Source organism: Natrix helvetica, assembly GCF_964273705.1.
Source record: "Natrix helvetica genome assembly, chromosome: 7".
In the NCBI taxonomy this organism is placed as follows: domain Eukaryota; kingdom Metazoa; phylum Chordata; class Lepidosauria; order Squamata; family Natricidae; genus Natrix; species Natrix helvetica.
The window spans coordinates 3753007-3776508 of record NC_138558.1 but is presented as its reverse complement, the minus strand read 5'-3'; the positions used below and the strand labels follow the sequence as shown (position 1 = coordinate 3776508).

At 47.6% G+C, this 23502-nt stretch overlaps 1 protein-coding gene across 2 annotated transcripts in view; it reads left to right on the top strand.

Moving 5' to 3' along the window:
- Window positions 1–23502, top strand: part of ATRN (attractin) — a 186040-nt gene that overhangs the window by 34212 nt on the left and 128326 nt on the right. For both annotated transcript variants that reach the window (XM_081960346.1, XM_081960347.1), the window contains exons 2-4: window positions 17125–17208; window positions 18017–18130; window positions 20625–20753. In XM_081960346.1, the coding sequence (XP_081816472.1) occupies window positions 17125–17208; window positions 18017–18130; window positions 20625–20753 (327 nt within the window). The remainder of the gene's footprint in view (window positions 1–17124; window positions 17209–18016; window positions 18131–20624; window positions 20754–23502) is intronic.

Sequence of the window (23502 nt, the reverse complement as noted above, 5' to 3'; positions counted from 1 at the left end):
GGGGAAAGCTCAGACGAGGGCTATGCGCCGGAGGCAGAGAGGGAGCTAGACAGCAGTGAGGCAGAAGAACAGCTGGAGCCTGTTCCCAGTGTGCGCATGCGCAGAGCTGCCAGAAGACAAGAACAACTAAGAAAGCAGGGTCAACTTGGGAGTAAAGCCACACCTTGGAGGTGATTGCCCCCCCCCCATAGGAAACCAAAGAGGGGCAAATGGGGAGGGGGCTTTTGCAGGAAACAATTTGTTCCTTCGGTCGTTTCAAGAGTGGAAAGTTCTGTTTGTGACTATAAGAGACTCTGTGCCAAGTTGGAAGAAGCTTTTTTTGTTATTCCAACATGTTTAAAACAAGAAAAAGGTTAAGGAAACAATTGGCCCATTGCTGGGAGAAAGTGGCAAGAAGGTGACAAGCAACAGGGAGAAAGCAGAACTATTTAACTCATGTTTTGCATCTGTCTTTACACAAAGGGATAAAACAGTCCAACCTATCAAAACAGCACCACAAAAAACAGATTAGGAACACAAATTGAAATAGGGAAGAAAATGGTAAGTGAGCACCTGTCTACCCTAGACGAGTTCAAATCACCAGGACCGGATGGATTACACCCCAGGGTTCTGAGGGAACTAGCAGACGAGATCTCAGAACCACTGAATTATATCTTTCAGAGATCCTGGAACACCGGGGAACTACCAGAGGACTGGAAAAGAGCTGATGTGGTTCCCATCTTCAAAAAAGGGAAAAAAACAGATCCAGGAAACTACAGACCTATCAGCCTGACCTCAATACCAGGAAAGATTCTGGAAAAGATAATCAAGCAACGAATTTGCGAACACCTAGAAGCAAACAAAGTAATAGCCAAAAGCCAATATGGGTTTGTCAAAAACAGATCATGCCAGACTAATCTTATTGCATTCTTTGATAATGTGACAAAATTAGTGGACCAGAAGAATGTCGTTGATATAGTTTACTTGGACTTCAGTAAGGCTTTTGATAAGGTAGACCATAACCTACTACTAGATAAAGTAGAAGAATGTGGGTTGGACAGCGTCACCACCAGATGGATTCGTAACTGGCTGACCAACCGCACTCAGCGTGTAGTCCTCCATGGAACTGCATCTACATCGACTTCCCCCAACAACTTTGGTTGTCAGAAGGTCGCAAAAGAGGATCACGTGAATCCCGGGACACTGCGACGGTCATAAATATGAGTCCATTGCCAAGCGTCTGAATTTTGATCACATGACCATGGGGATGCTGCAGCGGTCGTAAGAGTGAAAAACGGTCGTACGTCCCTTTTTCAATGCCCGTGTAAATTTGAACGGTCACTAAATGAACCGTTGTAAGCCGAGGACTTATCTGTATTCTGCAAGAGTAAGTGAAGTGATCCTTTCCAGGCAGGGATTCCTTACAGGCCTTGAAGCCAAAGCAGAAAAAAGATTTTTTTGTCCTCTGTTCACAACCTTAATCAAGATTTCTAATGAAAACCGACAGCAAATCTTGAAAGGAGAATTCTTCCCAATTAGACGAGATTAAAGATAATGGTTTGTAACAGGGCGGTAACTTCAGCCTGATGGCTTCCTGCCCTCATTTCCAGGGTTTTTAAAAGTGTCTGGGAAAATGGAAGGAAAGGAGGGAAGAGATGAATTAGTCTAGGAACCGTTTGACATTTGACGGTTTTTTTTCCCAGGGCGGGAAGTAAAATAAACTGACTTTCATCCGAATTCCCCTTCTGTTGTCCTTTGGATGGGCAATTTGAGCAAACAGCCTCAAGGTTGGCACAGAATTTGAAAATACAAGTAGTCCTCGACTTACAACCGTTCATTTAGTGACCGAACGCACAAAGGCACTGGAAAAAATGACTTACAACCGTTTTTTCACTCTTCTGATCATTGCAGCATCCCCAATGGTCACGTGATTTAAATTTGGATGCTTAACCGCTGACTCATATTTACGACGGTCACCGTGTCCCAGGGTCACACGATCCCTTTTGACAAGCAAAGTCAACGGGGAAAGCCAGGTTCACTTAGCAACCGTGTTACTAATTTAACAACTGCAGCGATTCACTTAACAACCGCGGCAACAAAAGTGGTAAGATGGGACAAAACTCACTTCCCAATTTTCTCAGATTTTAGCAACAGAGACTCGGGGCTCAATTGTGGTCGTAAGTGGAGGACTGCTAGTATTTTATTGGGCCAAGTGTGAAGGGATTTGTCTCTGGCACAGAACTACTCAGTGTGTAGGCTGTTCTAAATTTCTGCGTTTTTAGATTTTGAGAGGTTCAGATGATTTTCCGGTCTTGAGTTTGGCAGTAAAAACAGTGAAAAGAAAAGGATGGGAAAAGATGGATTTGTCGTCGGGATCTCTGAAGATCCAGAATGCTAGATTCCCCAGCCTTTCCCAGGGTTTTGAGGTCCCTCTGCAGAAAATGTCACAGAAACTCTTGAGAGAAGTCATTGTCTTGAAGGACTACTTGTTCTGACCGAGGCTTCCCGAGAGCCTGAAGCCAACTCCTCCTCCCAACAAAACCCCTTTTATTAATTGGCTGTGAATTCTGTTCATTCACATCCAGCAAAGTCTTTCAAGGGAGGATTTACAGTCACAGACCTTCTCTGGCTTGGAGAGCTGCCAGGCTGATCTCTGCAGAACTTGGCCAGGAGTCTCAGAGAGTCACGAACCAATGAAGCGAACTATTGTCTCCTGCAAACTCCACTCCCCCTTTGCTCCTCTTTTATTTCCTCTGGGAGGGGCCATTCATCATCCACCTGTGGCCTTCCTCCCAAGTTGACCCCTGTTCTTTAGCTGTTCCCTTCGTCTGGCAACTCTGTGCATGCGCACACTGGGAACGGGCTCCAGCTGTTCTTCTGCCTCACTGATGTCTGACTCTGAAGGCAGCTGATAACTGTCAGATGGCCCTGGCCCCCTCTCTGCCTCCGACACAGAGCCCTCATCAGAGCCTTCCCCAGACTCCGGGACTGGCCCAGGTTCCTCCCCAACCCTCCTCACTGTCTGAATCTGCTGCCAGCTCTGCTGACCGCTGGCGGGCCATAACAGCTCCTTGGTGTTCTCTGAGCTTGGTTATTTTCTTGCAGACGTTTCATTACCCAACTAGGAAATATCAGTTCTAGAAGAGAGTGTGCTTTGGGAGGGAGAGGAGGAGGAAGACTGTGGGGTCCTTAGTGCTCTCTGAGCTTGGTGGTTTGTTTGCAGACATTTTATGACCCAACTTGGTAACATCATCAGTGCTAGAAGGAAGAGGGGTTTGCAGGGAGGAGGAGGAGGAGGAGGAGGAGAGGTAGAAGAGGAAGGAGGAGAGGGAGGAGAGGGAGGAGGAGGAGGAAGACTGTGGGGTCCTTAGTGCTCTCTGAGCTTGGTGGTTTTCTTGCAGACGTTTCACGACCCATCTAGGTAACATCATCAGTGCCAGAAGGGAGGGGGGTTTAGTCTCTTTTCCTGTACTCTTTTCCTGTCCCTCGTCTGTGTCAGTGGGAGTGGTCTTGGGGGTTTCTTTGGTTGGGCTGCTTAATGTCAGTTTGTCTGACCGTTCCATGATTGGAGTATTGTTTTGGCCTGATATTAATCTGGGAGTTAATCTGGGCTTCTTTGGATGCTGAAGGATGCTGGGGAGGGAGGGAGGGGGAGGGTGTGTGTCTTTTTGTTCCCTTTTTGGCTTGTTCACTCTCTCTCTTGCACTGCCTGTAGATGTTGCTTTCGTCTATCGCAGGGGTGTCCAAACTTGGCAACTTTAAGACTTGTGGACTTCAACTCCCAGAATTCCCCAGCCAGCGAATTCTGGGAGTTGAAGTCCACAAGTCTTAAAGTTGCCAAGTTTGGACACCCCTGGTCTATCGTGTCTACTGATGGCTGATTTCTGGATATTATAACCCTCTTCAAAAGCCCTGATTTTCTAGAAGGCAGCTTGTCCCATCAGTTCTTTCCTTCCCCCCCCAGTAGCTTTTTTAAGGACTCGGCTGCCTTTTGTTCTTTTCCTGGGCACGGGGGGGGGGGGGGGCAGATTTCCACAACCGGCCCTGGGCTGCATGCGACTCTTTCTCATCTTTATTTGCTAAGAAAGCTTCAGAAACCGAGAGAGGCCTCTTTGGGAATCAGGACGAGGTTTAAGTGCCCCTTCTGGCAGAAAGAGCTTTTGGGGCTGGGTCTCTCTGGCTTTTGAGACTTCAATCTCGTAGCTTTTTTTCATTCCGCTTCTGATCTGAATTCAATCCTGGTGTCAACTGAATTAATTTTGCACACTCGTGCTGGAAACGGAAGGTGGCACTAAGTACATTTCGCCTGTAATTGCCTTTCACCGGGTAAGGGGGGGGGAGTTTTCCAGCTGTGCTGGATCACAGTTCCCATGCATCAGATGTTAGGAACGATGGGACTTGTGTTCCAGATATTAGGAACAATGGTAGCTGTGTTCCAGATGTTGGGGACCAGTGGAAGTTGCAGTCCAGACAACAGGGATGGTGAGAGTTAGATTCCAGATGCCAGGGACAATGGGAGTCGCATTCCAGATGTCAGGACTGGTGAAGGCTGTGTTCCAGATGCTAGCAATGGGGGGTACAGTTGCATTCCAGATGTCAGAGCTGATGAAAGCCATGTTCCAGATGTCAGGAATGGTGGGAGCCACATTCCAGATGTCAGGGCTGGTGAAGGTTGTGTTCCAGATGTTAGGATGGTGGGAGCCACCTTCCAGATGTCAGGGCTGATGAAAGTTGTCTTCCGGATGCTAGGAATGGCGGAGAGAGTTGCATTCCAGATGTCAGAGCTGATGAAAGCCATGTTCCAGATGTCAGGAATGGTGGGAGCCGCATTCCAGATGTCAGAGCTGATGAAAGCCATGTTCCAGATGTCAGGAACCATGGGAGCCACATTCCAGATGTCAGAGCTGATGAAAGTTGTGTTCCAGATGCTAGCAATGGGGGGACAGTTACATTCCAGATGTCAGAGCTGATGAAAGCCATGTTCCAGATGTCAGGAACCATGGGAGCTGCATTCCAGATGTCAGGGCTGATGAAAGTTGTGTTCCAGATGTTAGGAACAGTGGGAGCCGCATTCCAGATGTCAGGGATGCTGTGAATAACAGAATCATGTTCTGATAAGCTTTGGGAGAAGAGGACTTTGTGGTCCTTGGCCTTCTCAGGGCAACTGTAGTTGCACAGGAGTTAGATTTGGAAGACCTCTGGGATCTATGAAGCATCACCTTTGAAGGTAGAAGTGGTCCTTGACTTACGACCAGTTGCTTAGCAAGCGTTTGAACTTATGACAAACCTCCCCAGAACTACTTAGGACTCCATTTTGGTTCCACTGGCTGCCCCTTATCCCCCCCCTCCCCCTGTCATGTGATCCCATTTTGGCCATTTGGTAACCGGTCTGTATTTCTGGACACACTTGCAGTGTGAAGCCAGTCCCGACAATGCTTGGCGTATTTTGCAGGAAGTACTTTAATTCCACTTTCTGGCCCAAACCACCCATTGGCTAAAATAGGTTTGTTTAATGACCGTGATGTTTGCTTAACAACCACCGAGAAAACAGTTATGAAATAGGGCATGGTCGCCTGATGACCCGCTTACTGACTGCCACGATTAACAACCATAATTCCAGGCCCAATTCTGGTCATAAAGGGAGGACTACCTGCATATCAACCAATTGGAATAGAGCTGGAAGGGACCTTGCGGGTCTTCTAGTCCAGCCCCCTGCTCAAGCAGGAGACCCTTTACAATGTCAGACAAATGGCTGCCAATCTCCCCTTAAAAGCCTCCAGTGATGGTGTGCCCACAACTTCAAGTGACAAGTCGTTCCACTGGCTAATTGATCTCATTGTTAGGAAATTCCTCCTTAATTCCAGGTTGCTTCTCTCTTGATTATAGCCAAGGCTCCTATTGACACACGGTAGTCCTCGACTTTGGACGCTGGGTTTGAAGGCCAAGGACAAAGAAAATCTTGGGTAGATCCATGGTTAATTTTTAGTAGGAGCTACAGTTGTGTCACTTGAGTTATTCTTTCCAAAGGATCAACATCTGGAAGACGGAAGACATAAAACACAGAAGGCTCCTAAAGGGTCCTAAACAGAAAATATAAAAAGAGGGAGAAATGCAACCAGGGCAATACAGGCAGTCCTCAACATACGACCATAATTCAGCCCAAACTTTCTGCTGCTAAGCGAGGTCAAGGTCCCTTCCAACTGTGTTATTCTTAACACAGCTATCGTATCTGTGACCTGTTAGCTGTGTTCCAATATTTGGGGGACTGCCTCAAAGAAGAAAGGGGGTGGGTGGGTCAACCTATTCTCCAAGGCACCCGAGGGTAGAACAAGAAGCAATGGGTGGAAACTCATCAAGGAGAGAAGCAACTTAGAACTAAGGAGAAACTTCCTGACAGTGAGAACAATTAATCAGTGGAACAGATATTGCCTCCAGAAGTTGTGGGTGCACCCTCACTGGACGTCCTCAAGATAAAATTGGACAACCATTTGTCCAGAATGGAATAAGAATTCCTGCCTTGGGCAAGTGATGGACTAGAACAGTGGTCCCCAATTGGTGGCCTGCGAGAAAGGTTTGGTGGTCCGCAGAGAAATTATTTGCCTTTTTTATATTGCACTAAATCAGGGGGTCACAAACTACGGCCCCTGGGAGGGATACGTGCAACGAACACTTGTGTTGCTGCAGAGAGACTCCCCCTTCGGGGTCTTTTTGTGGGGGTCGGAGGGGGGCAGAAATTCCGACTTGGGGTCTGCTTTGGCCTCCTAGTGGGGGGCTTTGGGTGAAGGCTGGAGGGAAGAGCCGCTGGTGGCGAAGAGCCGGAGGGCCTCGTTCCAGTGGGACTGCATCATGGCCTGGAACTGGCTGACCATCTCAGCCCAGTGAGCCTCCAGGCGCCGGTTCCTGGTCTTGCCCTCCCGCAGGTCTTCCCTCTGTTTGGAAAGCCTATGCTCCTAGTCCTCAGTGAGGTGCTTCTGCTGAGCCTCCTTCTCGGCCAGATCCAATTTGAACTGAGGTCTTTTGCCAACTCTTTCTCCTGGGGGCTGCTTAGCTCCAGCAACTGCTCCCTGTTGGGGCTCTAAGGAGCCCGGGCGGGCAGGCGAGGAGGGGCTGGGAGGGGAGGGGTGAGTAGAGGCCGTCAAGGCGTCCCTCGATGTGAGTGACATCGAGTTGGCCAGGCCCACCCAGTCACATGACCACCTAGCCACGCCCACCCAGCCGGTCATTAGGCAGATCATATTAGTGGTCCGCGGGATTTAAAATTATGAGTTTAGCAGTCCCGGAGGTCCGAAAGGTTGGTGACCCCTGCTCTAGAAGACCCCCAAGGTCCCTTCCAGCCCTATGCCTACTATGATAAGAAACCATTAAGTGCGACGCAGGCTGGAGTGAGTTTCGCCAAGCAGAAGATGGCGCTTACGGGCCTCGCACACCGACACCCCCAGGAATAAATCACTTCCCGATCACCACGCCGGCTTGACAAGATACATATATAAAACAGCAATTTGAACTTATTTATGTCAAAACAGATGATTTCATTATGTTATTTCGCGGGGCATAAATTCTGTAGAAATAATAAACCTTGAGTGGAAACAGCATGCAAAATATTATGAGCGCCCAACCAAGAGTAAATTGAATTTTCATTCAATGAATAAGCCATTGAGTCGAAAGGGGGAAGCGGCTTTGTAATTCCAAGAAGGGAGGTTACATTTACAGGCACATGGAAGATGGAACTTCGCCGAAAAACGTTTGAGGGCTTGGAGGCACTCGGGATATTTGGCGAGAGAGGCGGGGAAATTGCCGCCTTCAAGTATCTGAAGAGGAGCCATAGGCAGAATTGTTCAGTCCTTCCTGAGGACTAGAAACAGGGCTTTTCAATTACAAAGAAGATGATTAAAACTAGTCATTAAAAATGTTCCGTGAATCTGAACTTCAAGAGAGGACATATGGGGAGGGCTTACCTCGACTTCACAACCACAGTTGAGCCCAAACTTTGTTGCTAAGCGAGACAGTTGTTAAGTGAGTTTTGCCCCTTTTGGCGACCTTTCCCGCCAGGGTTGTTAAGTGAATCACTGCAGCTGTTTAGTTAGGAACCTGGTTGTTAAGTGAATCTGGCTCCCTCCCCCTTGACTTTGCTTTTCAGAAGGTCATAAAAGGTGATGGTGACCCCCCCCCCCCCGATACTGAAACAGTCATAAATGTGAGTCGGTCGCCAAGCGTCTGAATTTTGATCAAGTGACCATAGGGATGCTGCAACGGTCGTAAGTGTGAAAAACGGTCCTAAGTCACTTTTTTTCGGTGCTGTTGAAACTTTGATCTTCAGGACAGCAAGAAAAATTAACCCGCGGAACAGCTTGCCACCAGAAGTTGTGGATGATCCATCACTGTAGGTTTTTAAGAAGAGATTGGACAACCATTTGTCTGGAATGGTGTAGAGTCCCCTGCCTGAGCAGGGGGTTGGACTAGAAGACCTCCAAGGTCCCTTCCAAAGCTATTATCCTATGTTCTAAGATTAAGAATCCAACATCATGAGTCAAAGCCTGTCACCATTAGCTCCTAAATGATCCAGATCTGAAGGACCAGGGGAGACATAATAGCAGTCTTCCAATATTTGAGGGGCTGCCCCAAAGAAGAGGGGGTCAACCAGAAGGAAAGGGAAGAAGCAACGGATGGAAACGGATGACTAGTTGTAAGTAGAGGACTACCTCTAAGTTACGTGATATCCCACATTACGCCCGCATTGCTCAGCGACAGCAATCCCGGTCCCCATTGCATTGATAACCCAAGAACTACCTGTATTAAATAAACTGAACAGAGTTGCTGACTAATCTTGCAAATCTACTTTAATCGTACTTACTTTGTGTATTTCCATTAACTATATTGAGGAGGCTTAAGAGAAAAGGGTAAGATGACATCGTGTTATGCCAAGGGCATTCGTTTTTGGCATCTTGCAAATGTCTTCCTTCCTTAAGGCGGCTGTCGCGTTAGGAGGCAGTTCATGCTTTCTGCTTATAATGAATAATAATAATAATAATAATAATAATAATAATAATAATAATAATAATAATAATAATAATAATAATAATTGCTATAAACTCTGGGAATGGAACAACAATTGCATGAAGATGTAGAAAGCTGACAGCCTGCAATCTGCATAGCCCTTCAATCCAGAACTTCCTCGTCTAAAGAACAGAGGTTGACTTGGGAGTAAGGCAATGGTGGGATTCAATTTTTTTTTTACAACTGGTTCTGTGGGCATGGCTTGGTGGGCATGGCATGGCATGGTGGGCATGGCATGGTGGGCATGGTGGGGTAAGGATACTGTAAAATCTCCATTCCCTCCCCACTCTGCGTTGGAGGCAGAGAGGGACTCAGACAGCAGCGAGGCAGAGGAACAGCTGGAGCCTGTTCCCAGTGTGCGCATGCGCAGAGCTGCCAGAAGACAAGAGCAACTAAGAAAGCAGGGTCGACTTGGGAGTAAAGCCCCACCTTGGAGCTGATTGGACCCTCCAAACAAAAGAGGAGCGAAGGGGGAGGGGGCTTTTGCAGGAAACAATTCGTCCTTCGGTCGTTTCAAGAGTGGAAAGTTCTGTTTGTGACTATAAGGGACTCTGTGCCAAGGGTTGCCTTGCCCTGCGGTTGGAAACTAGTTATTTGGCAGTTTTCCAAGCGAGATAAGATTCATATTGATAAACATTCCTCTGAAAGACTGTTTACTAGCCTTGCTGACTGTGAATGAAAGGAATTCACAGTCGTGTAAACAAGAGAGGTTTTTCCGGGACCAAGGGTTCTTGCTTCTTGCTTTCTGAGGAAGCCTGGGTCAGAACAGCTTAACAAACATGCTACTAACTGAACAACTGCAGTGGTTCACTTAACAAATATGGCAAGAAAGGTAATAAAATGTGAAAAATTCGCTTAACAACTGTCTCGCTTAGCAGCAGAAATTTTGGGCTCAGTTGGGGTTGTTAGCCGAGGATTGACTTTACAATCGTATGCTTTAATGGCACAAAGTAAATATGCCAAATAGGAAGATTAATGTTTATTTTACCGTTGTTTGTGTTACCAGAGACTGGAATTAAGTGAAAAGCTTAAGATGGGAAGATAATTTTATGTCGGAAAGTCCTGGGTTTTATGAACTGTCTGTAATAATGTCAACAGGAGCTGAAGCTGCAGGAGTTGTGAGGTTTTTAGTGGCAATTGGACACCCTTCGTTTATTCCAATTGTCAATTGAAAACCCTTGAATGAAAATTAACGATTGGAAGTCTTCCCCTGCCGCCTCCGAAGGAAGGAAAGCAGCAGGGATCCTTTACAACTTTTTTTAAAGCAGTTTTTTTTTAAGCGTGACAACAGTCAACATCACCTACAGGTAGTCCTCGAGTTACAACAGTAGTTCAGAGTTACAACGGCAGTGAAGAATGGAGCTCAGGATCGTTTTTCATGCTTACGACTATTACAGGATCTCCATGGTCATATGATCAATCCACAGTTGTCCTCCTCCTCCCCCCTCCTCCTCTCTTCTTCCTCCCCCCTCCCTCCCTCCTTTCTGCAAGCCCCACTCCCACTTCTCTAGAAGAGAATATTTGTAGCTCAGGGTTCAACTGTGGGAGGAGGACAAAGATGAGCAATATGGAGTCCATATGGAGGACAAAGATGAGGAATATGAAGTCTTTAAGCTTGGTTGTTTTCTTGCAGACATTTCATTACCCACCTAGGTAATATCACCAGGGCTGGAAGAGGTTTGCAGAGAGAAGGAGGACTGTGGCATCCTTAGTGCTCTCTGATGTTGGTGGTTTTATTGTAGACTGATGATGTTACCTAGTTTGGTAATGAAACGTCTGCAAGAAAACCCCCAAGCTCAAGAGACCATCAAGGAACCCACAGTTGTCATCGTCCTCCTCCTCCTTGCAAACCCCACTCCCTTGTGCCACTGACGATGTTACCTAGTTTGGTAATGAGAGGTCTGCAAGAAAACAACCTCAAAGTCTCCTTCGGGCAATGCTGTATTTGGCAACAAATGTGATCCTCAGCCTGAACAAGATTTCCCCCTCGATTCAGAAGAAGATCAAAGGAAAAGGTTGGCCTGAAGAAGTTCATTAATTTAGCTTAGGCTGATTTCTCTCCCCCCCCTTTCCCTCCTCCTCCTCCTCCCTGGTGTCCAAAGCCTGCTAGACAAAGATCTCCTTTGTATTCGCTTAGGAAGCCTTGGTGGAGGGCAGCCCAGTCTCGGGAAAGTGGCAGCAATTTCCCTGTGCCAAATTAACTCTCAGTCAATTGGCTTTTTCTGGTTTTTGGCCAGACAGAAATGAGTTGTTAACGCCGGCCACTCGGCTACGGAGCAACCCCTTAAAATGATGTCCGAAAGTTGTTTTCTCTTTGCCCCGTTGAGTTGCTTCAAGGAGACGCCCTGGCTCTCTCTTCCTCCTGGTTTTGTAATGCACACAAAAGCTCTTCAGTATCATCGATCCCTTCTAGTACTGATGACGTTACCTAGTCTGGTAATAAAACGTCTGCAAGAAAACCATCAAGCTCAGAGAGCACCAAAGACCCTTCAGTTGTCCCCACCCTCCTTCTCCTCCTCCCTGCAGTGCTCCCTTTTAGCACTGATGATGTTATCTAGTTGGGTTGTGAAATGTCTGCAAGAAAACCTCCAAGCTCAGAGGGCACCAAGGACCCCACAGTCCTCCTCCTCCTCCCCTCTCCTCTCTGCCAAATGTCTGCATTTTGATCCCATGGTTGTAAATCGAGGACTATTTATAATCTCTCATCAGAGAGTAACTCTTATCTGTCAGAGGGGGGAAAGATAAATTGATAATTGCTTATTTTAGAATATGATTGCCATAGTGGCCTCTTTACGTCAGCATTACTTTACCAACATGATATAATTTTCAACCTGGAGCACTGTTGACATCTTATGATTTAACCTGGAAAAAGAAGATTGTCATTTGTGTAAAGAAATGTGAGGAGTTTGGGTGGAATTTTACTCAGTAATTGTAGTTGCCAATAAGTAAAACTTTTTTGGGGAAGTCAAAAGCGATTGCGGTTGCTATTTTATGCCGAAGATACATTTGAGGAAGAACCATCCTTCCTGTCTTAAGGACAAGGAACTGCTTTTTAAAAACAACATGAGCTTAGATTTAACGGTTTTTTTTAAACGAAACCAAAACCTTTTTGCCTAGATCACTGGAAGACATGCATAGACATCTGAAATGGATTTAGAAGTTTATTTGTGTTGATTTAAATGTTGCAATTGTAGTAAAAACTGCTTCCAGATGAGTTGGAGAAAGAAGGAAGGAAGGAAGAAAAAAGGAAGGGAGGAAGGAAAGGAAGAAAAAAGAAGGGAGGAAGAAAGAAAGAAGAAGGAAGGAGGAAGAAAGGAAGAAAAAAGAAAGGACAGAGGAAGAAGGGAGGAAGAAAGGAAGAAAAATGGCAGGAAGAAGGGAGAAAGGGAAGGAAAGAAAGAGAAAAAGAAGAAGGAAGACAGGAGAAAGGGAAGGAAGGAAAGAAAAAGAAGAAGGAAGGAAGAAAAGATAGAAAGGGAGGAAAGGAAGAAAGGAAAGATAGCAAAAGAAAGAAAAAGAGAAAATACACAATTGGGGATTTGTTGATAAGAAATCAGTGCAAAACATCAGGGTGTGATGTGTGATGCTTCTTCGCTCACTCGTCCTGGAAATGCCACAATCTTTGTGTAGCCCAGCCGAGAGCCGTTCTTTTGGCAGTGAGCTGGGGAGACGGGAGGGAGGGAGGGAGGGAGGGAGGGAGGGAGGGAGGGGGGACCACCAGGGCTTTCTTTTGAGAACATTGGGTTTTAATGCCTCTCTTACAGTTCAGGCAGAGGCAGCATTTGGGGGGCCAGGGGGATTTTCAGGGAACGGGGTGGGTGTTGTCATTTGTGTTATGACTAGAATCCCTGTGCTCATTTACAAGAATTGCCCGGATCTTGGTTTTTATTTTTGATGGAAGTTTTTATTTTTATTTTATTCAACTGGGGCGTACATGCTGTTCCAGCTGAAAATGATTCCGGATGACTTACCCTCCAGGATATAGTAACGGGATTAAAACGTCCTCCTTGGAGTAATAACAAAGGCAGGTGAATCACAAATGCAGGGAGTAGCCCTTTACTTGCAACCACAACCGGGAGCAGAATTTCTGTTGCTGAGTAAGGCGGCTGTTAAATGAAACATGCCTGATTGTTTGGCCTTTTGATGTTAATGCAAACTATTTAACATCGTGGTTACTAGCACTGGTGATGTTCCCTAGTTGGGTAATGAAACGTCTGTAAGAAAACTACCAAACTCAAGAGAACACTAAGGACCCCACAGTCGTCGTCCTCCTCCTCCTCCTCCTCCTCCTCCTCCTCCTCCTCCTCCTCCTCCTCCTCCTCCTCCTCCTCCTCCTCCACCACCACCACCACCACCACCACCACCACCACCACCACCACGACCTAGGATTGATGATATTTAATTGAAAGGTCTGCAGGAAAAACACAGTTTACAATAGAGAGCACCAAGGACCCCACAGTTGTCTTCCTCCTCCTCTTCCTCCTCTTCTTCCTCCTCCTCCTTCTCAATCCCCACTCCCTTCTAGCATTGGTGATATTACCTAATTAGGTAACAAAACGTCTGCAAGGAAATAACCAACTTTAAGAGAGCACCAAGGACCCCATATTAGTCCTCCTCCTCTCTCCACAAAGCCCACTACCTTCTAGCACTGATGATATTATCTAGTTGGCTCCTGAAACGTCTGCAGGAAAACCACAGTTTACAATAGAGAGCACCAAAGACCCCCCCCATCCCTCCTCCTCCCCCCTCCACAATCCCCCCTCCCTTCCAGCACTGATGATGTCACGTAGACGAGTCACGAAACGTCTGCCAGGAAAACCAGTCTCAGCCCCGAGGACTAATTCCTTCAAGAGAGGAAGACCATTGGAGTCTTCCTCCTGACTCCCACCCACCCCATTTCTTCCTTTTTTTTTTAATTCTTACATTTGCCACCCTATCCCACTCCCAATGCCCTTGAGGGGAGATAGATAGCTGAAAAGACCCTGCCCCAACCTAGCTGCTGGGGGGGGGGAGAATCAAATTGAGGGCAGCCATTGTTTAAAGCAGGGGTGTCCAAACTTGGGAACTTTAAGACTTGTGGACTTCAACTCCCAGAATTCCCCAGCCAGGCTGGCTGGGGAATTCTGGGAGTTGAAGTCCACAAGTCTTAAAGTTCCCAAGTTTGGACACCCCTGCTTTAAAGCAGCACAAAAGGTGTGGAAATCGTGTGTCCAGCCCGATGAGATTTACTCCTGCTGGATGGCTTCCAAGAGAGTGTTTGTCCTTGTTTGTCCGAAGGGGTGAAATATGCTCAGAGGCTCAACCTTCTCTGCCACACACCCGGTTGTCTCCTTCAGGGCCGAAGCTCTTGGGTTGTGTGGTTATTTCTCTTGTGTAACCCACGGCAATCGCTCTGGGTCCAAAGCCGCTCTGGGTAACGTGGCTTGAGTGCCAGGCCAATATCTTGGACAGACAAGCTCTCTTTGAGCGTTCAAAGTCTGTTCGTTGGCCGTCCGTTGCCAGCTGGGCACTGGCTGCATGGATGGCGCTTGAGTGGCCTTGCACATTTTAATTCGGAGACGGGCACCGTCTTCCCAAAAAGTCAGGCATTCAGACAACGCCAGGTGAATTAAGCCTCTGGATGGGCTGCTGCTGGCATTATTGCCGCACAGTTGCTTATAAATAACATTAAAAATGCTAAAAAAACGACAACCTCCCGCAGTGACCGGGGAACCGGTTTGGGGGCGTGGCCATCCTGCCCTCCTTACGTACTGGTTCGGCCACCCCGTCGCAATTTCCCACCTCCGCTCTGGATCTGTACATCATGTGACGCCACATGTTTGACACCCGTGCCCTACTCCCTTCTAGAACGGATGATGTAACCCAGTTGGGTCTTGAAACGTCTGCAAAAAAACCGCCAAGCTCAGAGAGCGCCAAGGGCCCTACTCTCCTCCTCCCACACCCTCCTCCCATGAGCGGCACGCAAAGCCACGTCACCCCGCATGCGCGGTCTTGCTTGTTTGTCTTCCGGGTTTCTGGCACGCATGCGTAGGCGACAATCAGCTGCTCCTCCCCACATTATCCAGGTGTAAACTTTCTTTACCAACTACTATTAAGACTTCCGGTGGCTGTTCAGTGTTTCTCGTCTTCAGCTTCTTTTTTTTTTACTCTTCAGATGTTTTCAGTGCCATTAAGTGCTTAATGATAGTTAATGACGTTTAAGTGCTGTTTATTAAGTCCCGTTCAACTGCTGACTCTCTTCGTCTTCCTTTCCCCCCAATTTGGGGATGGCAGAAGGCTGTGAAGTCTAATGATCCCATATCGAGACCTCGCACACTTTCCCAGTGCCAGAACCAGAGTCTTACCTGCTCCCTGATGCTTCGCACTCGTGGCAACTTTAAAGTGTCCGGACTTCACCTCCCAGAGGTGTGAAGTCCGTGCTTCCTAAAGTTGCTAAGTTTGAGAAATATTGCTGGTATGATAAAACCTCTTTCAAGCTGTGTGTGTGTATGTATTTCTTCTTCTATTTCTATTTGTCTGTCTGTCTGTCTGTCTGTCTGTCTATCTGTCTATATCTATTTATCTCTCTCTGTGTATATATATTCTGTCTCTGTCTCTATATCTATATCTATATTATTTTATTTTTATATATAGCTATCTGTCTATAGTTATCTCTCTCTCTATTTCACTATCTATATCTATTCTATGTCTGTCTCTGTCTATATCTATATCATCTATATGTCTAATTATGATGCTATTATTTTATATATAGCTATATCTATCTATCATCTATCTATCTATCTATCTATCTATCTATCATCTATCTATCTATCTATCTATCTATCTATCTATCTATCGTTATCTCTCTCTCTATTTCACTATCTATATCTATTCTATGTCTGTCTCTGTCTCTATATCATCTATATATTTATTATTTTATATATAGCTATCTATCCATCCATCCATATCTATATATCTATATCTATATATCTATATCGATAACTATATCTATATTGATAACTATATCTATATCTTATATATGTATGTATGTATGTATGTATGTATGTACGTACGTATGTATGTGTGTATGTTCCAACATAACTCTGGAGCGCCTCGAACAATTTCAACCCAACTTGATTTACTCTCTGGAAACATACTGGGTGGGTAAGACACCCTTGGTGTTTGTGTGTGTGTCTGTGTGTGTCTGTGTGTTTCAGCATAACTCAGGAACGCCTGGGCTGTTAAGGAGAGCGAGTGCGGCATCCTAGAGCGGCGATTATTTGTGATGTCAGTTCCTTCGCGGCTTCCTCTGGGAAACCTCCAGTGGACCAATGGGGAAGCGCCTGTGAATTTGGGGCAAAATGGCAGAATCGTAGACAGGGCGGGAAAGGGGAGCACGTGGGAGGGGAAGGGAGAGGGCAGGGATGATGGGCATGGGAGTAGGGGGAGGCCCCTCTCAATGGCTCCCTGGCAGACAGACGCAAAGTGCCAGGATCTAGTTGTCTTGGTGTGCAGTGCCCTATAGCTTCGTTTTGAGAGTAGGAGTTGGAGCCATTTATGTCCAGGAAGCGAGGGGTCTGTAGATATCTTCACAGCCCTCTTTTTGACTCGTGCAATGGAAGGCAGGTTGGCAGTAATTGTTTTTTCTGCAGCTGTGATTCTCCTCTGAAGTCTGTGTTTGTCTTGGTTGGTTGCAGAACCGAATCAGACAATTTATAAGGGTGCAGATGAGAAGACTCAGTAATTCCTCTGTAGAAGAGAATCAGCAGCTCCTTGGGCAGTTTTAAAGCCCTCACTGCGTCTTCTGGTCCTAGCAAATTCTACAACCCCTATCAAATAGGCTTAATTCCCAGGTTTTACAATTGCCCCTTTGGGCCCCCCCTCCCTCAATTGTTTCTCTGGTTCAGCCTTTTGCTGATTCCCCCCCCCCCCCCCCTGTCCTTCTGCCCCTTCCCCAGTCTTCTTTCTGAATTGCCCTGGCCGGACCTGTGTTCCAAGCATAATTGCTGTCCTTCCTTTGTAAGAAGGGAGTTAATAATCCTGATTCTTTATTTTAGGGCATTTCGGGTAAGTCATTAATGGAGTGTTACATGTTTAGCTTTCTTTTCACAGGCTTACCGGATCTTCAGGATACGTAACGGACGGGCCGGGAAATTACAAATATAAAACAAAATGCACGTGGCTTATAGAAGGAAAGTGAGTATCCCAAGTTCCGTTATGATTTTTAGGGAATTGAATTGTCCAGAATTTTACCTGCCTATAATGACATTCCTGTTCATAATTTTAAATCGCCCAGACCACTAATGGGATCTGCCTAATGACCAGCTGGGTAGGCGTGGCTAGGTGGGCATTTGACTGGGTGGGCGTGGCCAACTCAATGTCACACATCGAGGAACACCTTGCGGGACTCTAATCACCCCTCCCCTGCCCGCCCGGGCTCCTTAGGGCCCCAACAGGGAGCAGTTGCTGGAGCTCAGCAGCCCCCAGGAGAAAGAGTTGGCAAAAGAGCTCAGTTCAAATTGGATCTGACCGAGGAGGAGGCTCAGCAGAAGCACCTCACTGAGGACTAGGAGCATAGGCTTCCCAAGCAGAGGGACCTGAGGGAGTGCAAGGCCAGGTACCGGCTCCTGGAGGCTCAGCGGGCTGAGACGGTCAGCCAGTTCCAGGCCATGATGCAGTCCCACTGGAACGAGGCCCTCCGGATCTTCATCACCAGCGGCTCTTCCCTCCAGCCTTCGCCCAAAGCCCCCCACCAGGAGGCTGAAGCAGACCCCAAGTCAGAATTTCTGCCCCCCTCCGACCCGCACAAAAAGACCCCAAAGGGGGAGACTCTCTGCAGCAACACAAGCGTTCACTGCACGTATCCCTCCCAGGGACCGTAGTTTGAGGAGCCCGGATTTAGTGCAAGATACAAAAGGACAAATAATTTCTCTGCAGACCACCACCATTTTCTCACGGACCACCCGTTGCTGACCGCTGATTTAATGTACTTCCTTCTTTCTAGGCCCAATTCCGTCTTGAGGCTCCGGTTTAATCACTTTGCCACCGAATGCAGCTGGGATCACCTTTATGTGTACGACGGAGACTCCATCTATGCCCCGTTACTGGCCGCTTTCAGGTAAGAGACGGTGGAAAAGCGAGACTTCGTATCGTGACCTTGGAAGGTCAGCGTTTCCTTTACGGTATTTAAGGAAGCGGATGTTTACTGATGAATTTTTAAGGCGCTTTGCGTCCACCGGAGTGAGCTTTCGGAGGAGCCTTTTCATCTCTCACTGCTCCGTGGGTTTATCCTAGTTGGAGACCAGGCATTGCCATGGGAACCAGGATGGGTGAGGGAGGCTGAGAAAGGATTGAGAGAGTGGACTGGGGTTGTTTTATTGTTATCAGCTTTTCTTTCCCTTTTTTAATTTGGTTTGTATTTCTGTACTTTTCATCCCCTCCTTGGAGCCCCGAGTGATCTAGGGGAAAACACACACGGAGGGGAAATGAAATGAAAAATGGAAGCATCACAATAACAGCAAATCCAAACAAAAAATAATAAAACTGAGATACAAAAGGCAGCATTAAAAAAAGTAAAAGGATCTGATTCTAGAATTTTTGTTGTCCTACCAGTGTAAACCGAATTTGGATTTAGTTAGAATAGATCTAATAGAGCCACAAGTAGGTTTGTTAGGTATGTTTAATCTTAATTTGGCAGGAAGAAAAGAAATGAGAAAAGGGAAAAAAAGTAAAAAGAAAAGAGGGAGGGAGAGAGGAAGGAATAAAAGGAAAGAAGGAAGAAAGAAAAAGGGAGGGAGGGAGGAAGGAATAAAAAGAAAGAAGGAAGGAAGGAAAAGGGAGGGAGGGAGGAAGGAAGAAAGAAAAAGGGAGGGAGAGAGGAAGGAAAGAAAGAAAGGTAGGAGGGAGGAAGGAAGGAAGGAACCATTTATCTGAAATGCTATAGGGTCTCCTGCCCAAGCAGGGGGTTGGACTACATGACCTCCAAGGTCCCTTCCAACTCTATTGTTCTATGTTATTTTTGTGTTTTAAGGGGATTTAAGTGCCTGAATGTGATTAATTGGCTCAGTAATATAGATAGTCCTCAAGTTATGAACACAGCGGAACCCAACATTTCTGTTCCTAAGTGAGACAGTTGGCACGGGAGTTTTGCCCCGTCTTAGGACCTTTCTTGCCACGCTTGTTAAATGAATCCCTGCGGTTGTTAAACGGATTACACCGTTGTTAAGCGAATCCAGCTTCCCCAATGACTTTGCCTGTCAGAAGGTTGCAAAAGGGGAATCATGTGACCCCGGGAATACAGCGACCGTCATAAATATGAGTTGGTTGCCAAGCGTCTGAATTTTGAGGACGTAACCCTGGGGATGCTGCAACGGTCCTAAGTGGGAGTATCGGTCATAATAAGTCACTTTTTTCTAGCACCGTCGTAACTTGGAACGGTCCCTAAATGAATGCTTGCCAGCTAAGGACAGCCTGCCCGCCTGAGGAGAGTAAAAACAGGCATTTCTTTTCCGATGCTAGACAAAATCTTGTTTATAGTGGCCTTTTCCATCCGTAGAGGTGTAACAAACCCGCTGCAGCTTGGCTGTTTTTGTTTACTTCACCGATTAATGAGGATTTAATTGGCCCCCCGAGTAACTCAAGCACCTACCAAACGGCCTCCTAACCTTTGCACAGAGACGGAAGGGAGCTGTAGCCTCGGGATGAACATATGTTGGCTCCTTCCTTGCTGTTTGAGAGATCGGCTGACTGAGCTCATTCGCCGTGACGTTCCCCCGGATTGAAATAAAGACACTGAAAGAACCGTGATTTAAAGGGCTGAACAAAGCCGTAATTGCAGCATGCGGGGTCTCCAACCCCAGCTGTTGCTGAATGTATTCGCAAGCCAGGGGTGTCAAACTCAATTTCATCGAGGGACTCATCAGGACTGTGGTTGACCTTGGGGAGGAGGGGCATGGGCACAGGGTGGGTGTGGCCGACTGGGTGGGTGTGGCCGACTGGGTAGGCGTGGCCAGCTTGATGCCACTTTCTGGGCCTGGCCGACCGGGTGGATGTGGCTAACTGGGCGGGGATGGCCAGCTTGATGCCACTTACAGGTCCTGGCTGACTGGGTGGGTGTGGCTAACTGGGTGGGTGTGGCCAGCTTGATGCCACTTACTGGTCGTGGCTGACTGGGTGGGTGTGGCTAACTGGGTGGGTGTGGCCAGCTTGATGCCACTTACTGGGTGTGGTCGACTAGGTGGGTGTGGCTGACTGGGTGGGTGTGGCCAGCTTGATGCCACTTACTGGGCATGGCTGACTGGGTGGGTGTGGCTAACTAAAAATTATTAAGGTGAGATGTTTGTAAAGCGAGTTTTGCCCCATTTTATGACCTTTCTTGCTGCAGTCGTTAAGTGAATCACGTCAATTGATAAGCTAGCCACCCGGTTGTTAAGGGAATCTAGCTTACCAAGTCACTTTTTTCCTCCAGTGCCATCGTGACATTAAACGGTCACTAAATGAACTGTTGTAAGTTGGAGACTCCCTGTTTTTTTTGGAAATCCCACAGCATTTTAACCTGCTCTGTGTTTTCAACCCCGTGTTCGGTTATTTCATCCTCACCTTGTTCCTTTTAGCGGCCTGATTGTTCCCGAGCGGGAGAGCAACGAGACGGTCCCTGAAGTTACGGCCACCTCTGGCTATGCCCTACTACATTTCTTCAGTGACGCTGCTTACAACCTGACTGGCTTCAACATCACCTACCAGTAAGATACCCCCCCTCTCCCCCCGGACGTTGTACAGGTGGTCCTCGACCTACGTCCCTCGATGGACCCCGAAATTTCAAAATTGCTAAACCCAGACACTTGTTTTGTTCCACGTTGCTAACCTTGCCGCAGTCATTAAGTGAATCGCTGCCCTTTTAAAGTTAGGAACACAGTTGTTAAGCAAATCCGGCTTCCCCCTTGACTTTGCTCGTCAGAAGGTCATAAAAGAGGATCACACAATCCCCCGGACACTGTGACCGTCGTAAATATGAGTCCGTTGCCAAGCGGGTTAATTTTGATCACATGACCAGAGGGGGGTGCTGCAAGAACGGTCGTAAGCGTGAAAAACAGTCACAGGTCCCTTTTTCCGGTGCCATTGAAAGTTTGAACAGTCACTAAACGAAACTGATAAAGTCAAGGACTACCTGTATAAAAAGTTACTTGGTATAAAAGAAATGTTATCTTACAATTGCATCAGGAATGTCCTTCAAAGTGAAGCTCTTGTAAGACTTATGGAAAAATGACTCACCGGAATCAGAAAAGGTGATATCGAAATATTGTGGAAGCCTCAGTGGCCAAGACGCTGAGTTTGTCGATCAGAAAAGTCGGCAGTTTGGCGGTTCGAATCCCAAGCGCCGCGTAACGGAGTGAGCTCCCGTGACTTGTCCCAGCTTCTGCCAACCTAGCAGTTCGAAAGCACATAAAACATGCAAGTAGCAAAATAGGAACCACCTTTGGTGGGAAGGGAGCAGTGTTCCATGCGCCTTCGGCGTTTAGTCACGCCGGCCACAATCACCACGGAGATGTCTTGGGACAGCGCTGGCTCTTCGGCTTTGAAACGGAGATGAGCACCGCCCCCTAGAGTCGGGAATGACTGGCATGTATGTGCAAGGGGAACCTTGACCTTAAATATTGTGGCCAGATAGGTAGAAAGTAGAGAGGCCTAAATGAATCGTACATGGCTGTAGGTAGTTGTCCAAACTACTCAAAATTTCTGCTACCGGTTCCCCAGAACTGGTCAGAACCGGCTGAATCCCCCCTCTGGACCGTGACGATTGGGACTCCCTTTGATTGCTTCCCTTCGCCCCGCTCATCCGTCCTATTTCCCTTTGGAGCGCAAGCGCCCTCCGTTGTCTCCATGGGCAGCTGGGGACAAATAGACTGAATCTGGAATCCGAGGAACAGCAGCGCCACCTTGTGGTCGCTCTCCGAATGTCACTCTCAAAGTCATTCAGAAGAGCCAAGGTTGAAGGACGTTGTTGTACCACGTTTTCCCGAAAATAAGACAGGGTCTTCTTTTCTTTTGACCCCACCCCCACCCCGAAATAAGCGCTTGGCCTTATTTTTGGGGAGGTCTTGCTATTTTTGAGGTGCAGGAGGCGGTGAGTGTGGTCACCTCGGGGCTGCTGCTGTGTTGCAATATTTTTGGGGAGGTCTTATTTCAGCACACGTGCTCAAAAGCCCAATTAGCTTATTATCCAGGGAGGTCTTATTTTGGGGGAAAACAGGGTATTAGAGGGCCAACCTGTCCAGAGGGATGGACAATTCCTCCATCTGGGCCAGAATGGGCTCCCTTGGCTGGCCGGATTTCGTGTTACAACTGGTGTTCTCTGGATTGAAACGCTTGGGAATTGCAGGCAAAGCCTTCTCAGATTGGCTGAAATAAACCCACAAGTAGTTTAATGCCTTAATTCTCCGGACTCTCAGGAAGAGGGAAGAGTATCTCTGGTGGATCTGGAGAGCTGTGGGGTCATTTTAAAATGGTTGGACTTCAAAGGCTGCCATTCCCCAACAGGCCGAATCAGAAATTGGTTCAGATATACCTAGTGCAGGGATGGCTAACCGTTTTGGCGTCGTGTGGCGGAAGTGCAAGCGCGCACGACAGAGCACATGCGACCTCTCCCCCACGTGCCCCTCCCCCCCTGTGCATGCATGCGTGACACTCCCCGCTCTCCCCTCACGCCCGTTTTGGGCCTAGCAGGCCTCCCTGCAGACTCCTGGTAGCAAAAGTAGGCCACGGGGGGGGGGGGGGGCGCACTCCCATCACCCCCATGGATATGCACGTGATCCCGGCAACCCCCTATGCATGTGCACGCATCTCCCTTATGCCTCTCGCACATTTGCGGCAGAGACCCGAAAATCAACTGGCTGGCGGGAGGCGCATGCGCGGTGGAGCTGAGCTGGGGCGACGGCTTGAATTCCCGCCGAGAGGGCTCTGGCTCACTATAGGTTTGCCATCACGGACCTCGTAGGCTGCCTGTCTCCTGGACCACTTCCTTCTCTCTGTGGCTTTGCACCCAGGTTTTTCCCCCTCTGGTTTATTTCAAATCTTTGTGATGCTCCTGCAAAGTTGTGTGTGTGGCTTTGGTCTGAAGAATTCCAAGAGGTTGTTTCATTGCCTTCTGAAGTAGGGAGGGGTAAACGCCTAGGAATGACTTTATCGGTTTCTTCTCAAAGTCATCAGAAAAGAGTATTTGTAGCTCAGGGTTGGACTGTGGGGTGCTTGGGGCTCCTTGAGCGAGCTTGGTGGTTTTCTTGCAGACGTCTCATGACCCAACTAGGTAACGTCACCAGTGCTAGCCTGCAAGAAAACCACCAACCTCAGTTCCAAGGACGCTACGGTTGTTGTTGTTGTCCTCCTCTTCCCCCTTCCCCCCCTTCACAAAGCCCACCCCTCCTCCTCCTCCTCCTCCTCCTCCTCCTCCTCCTCCTCCTCCTCCTCTCTCTCCTTCCCCTACTCCCTTCTAGC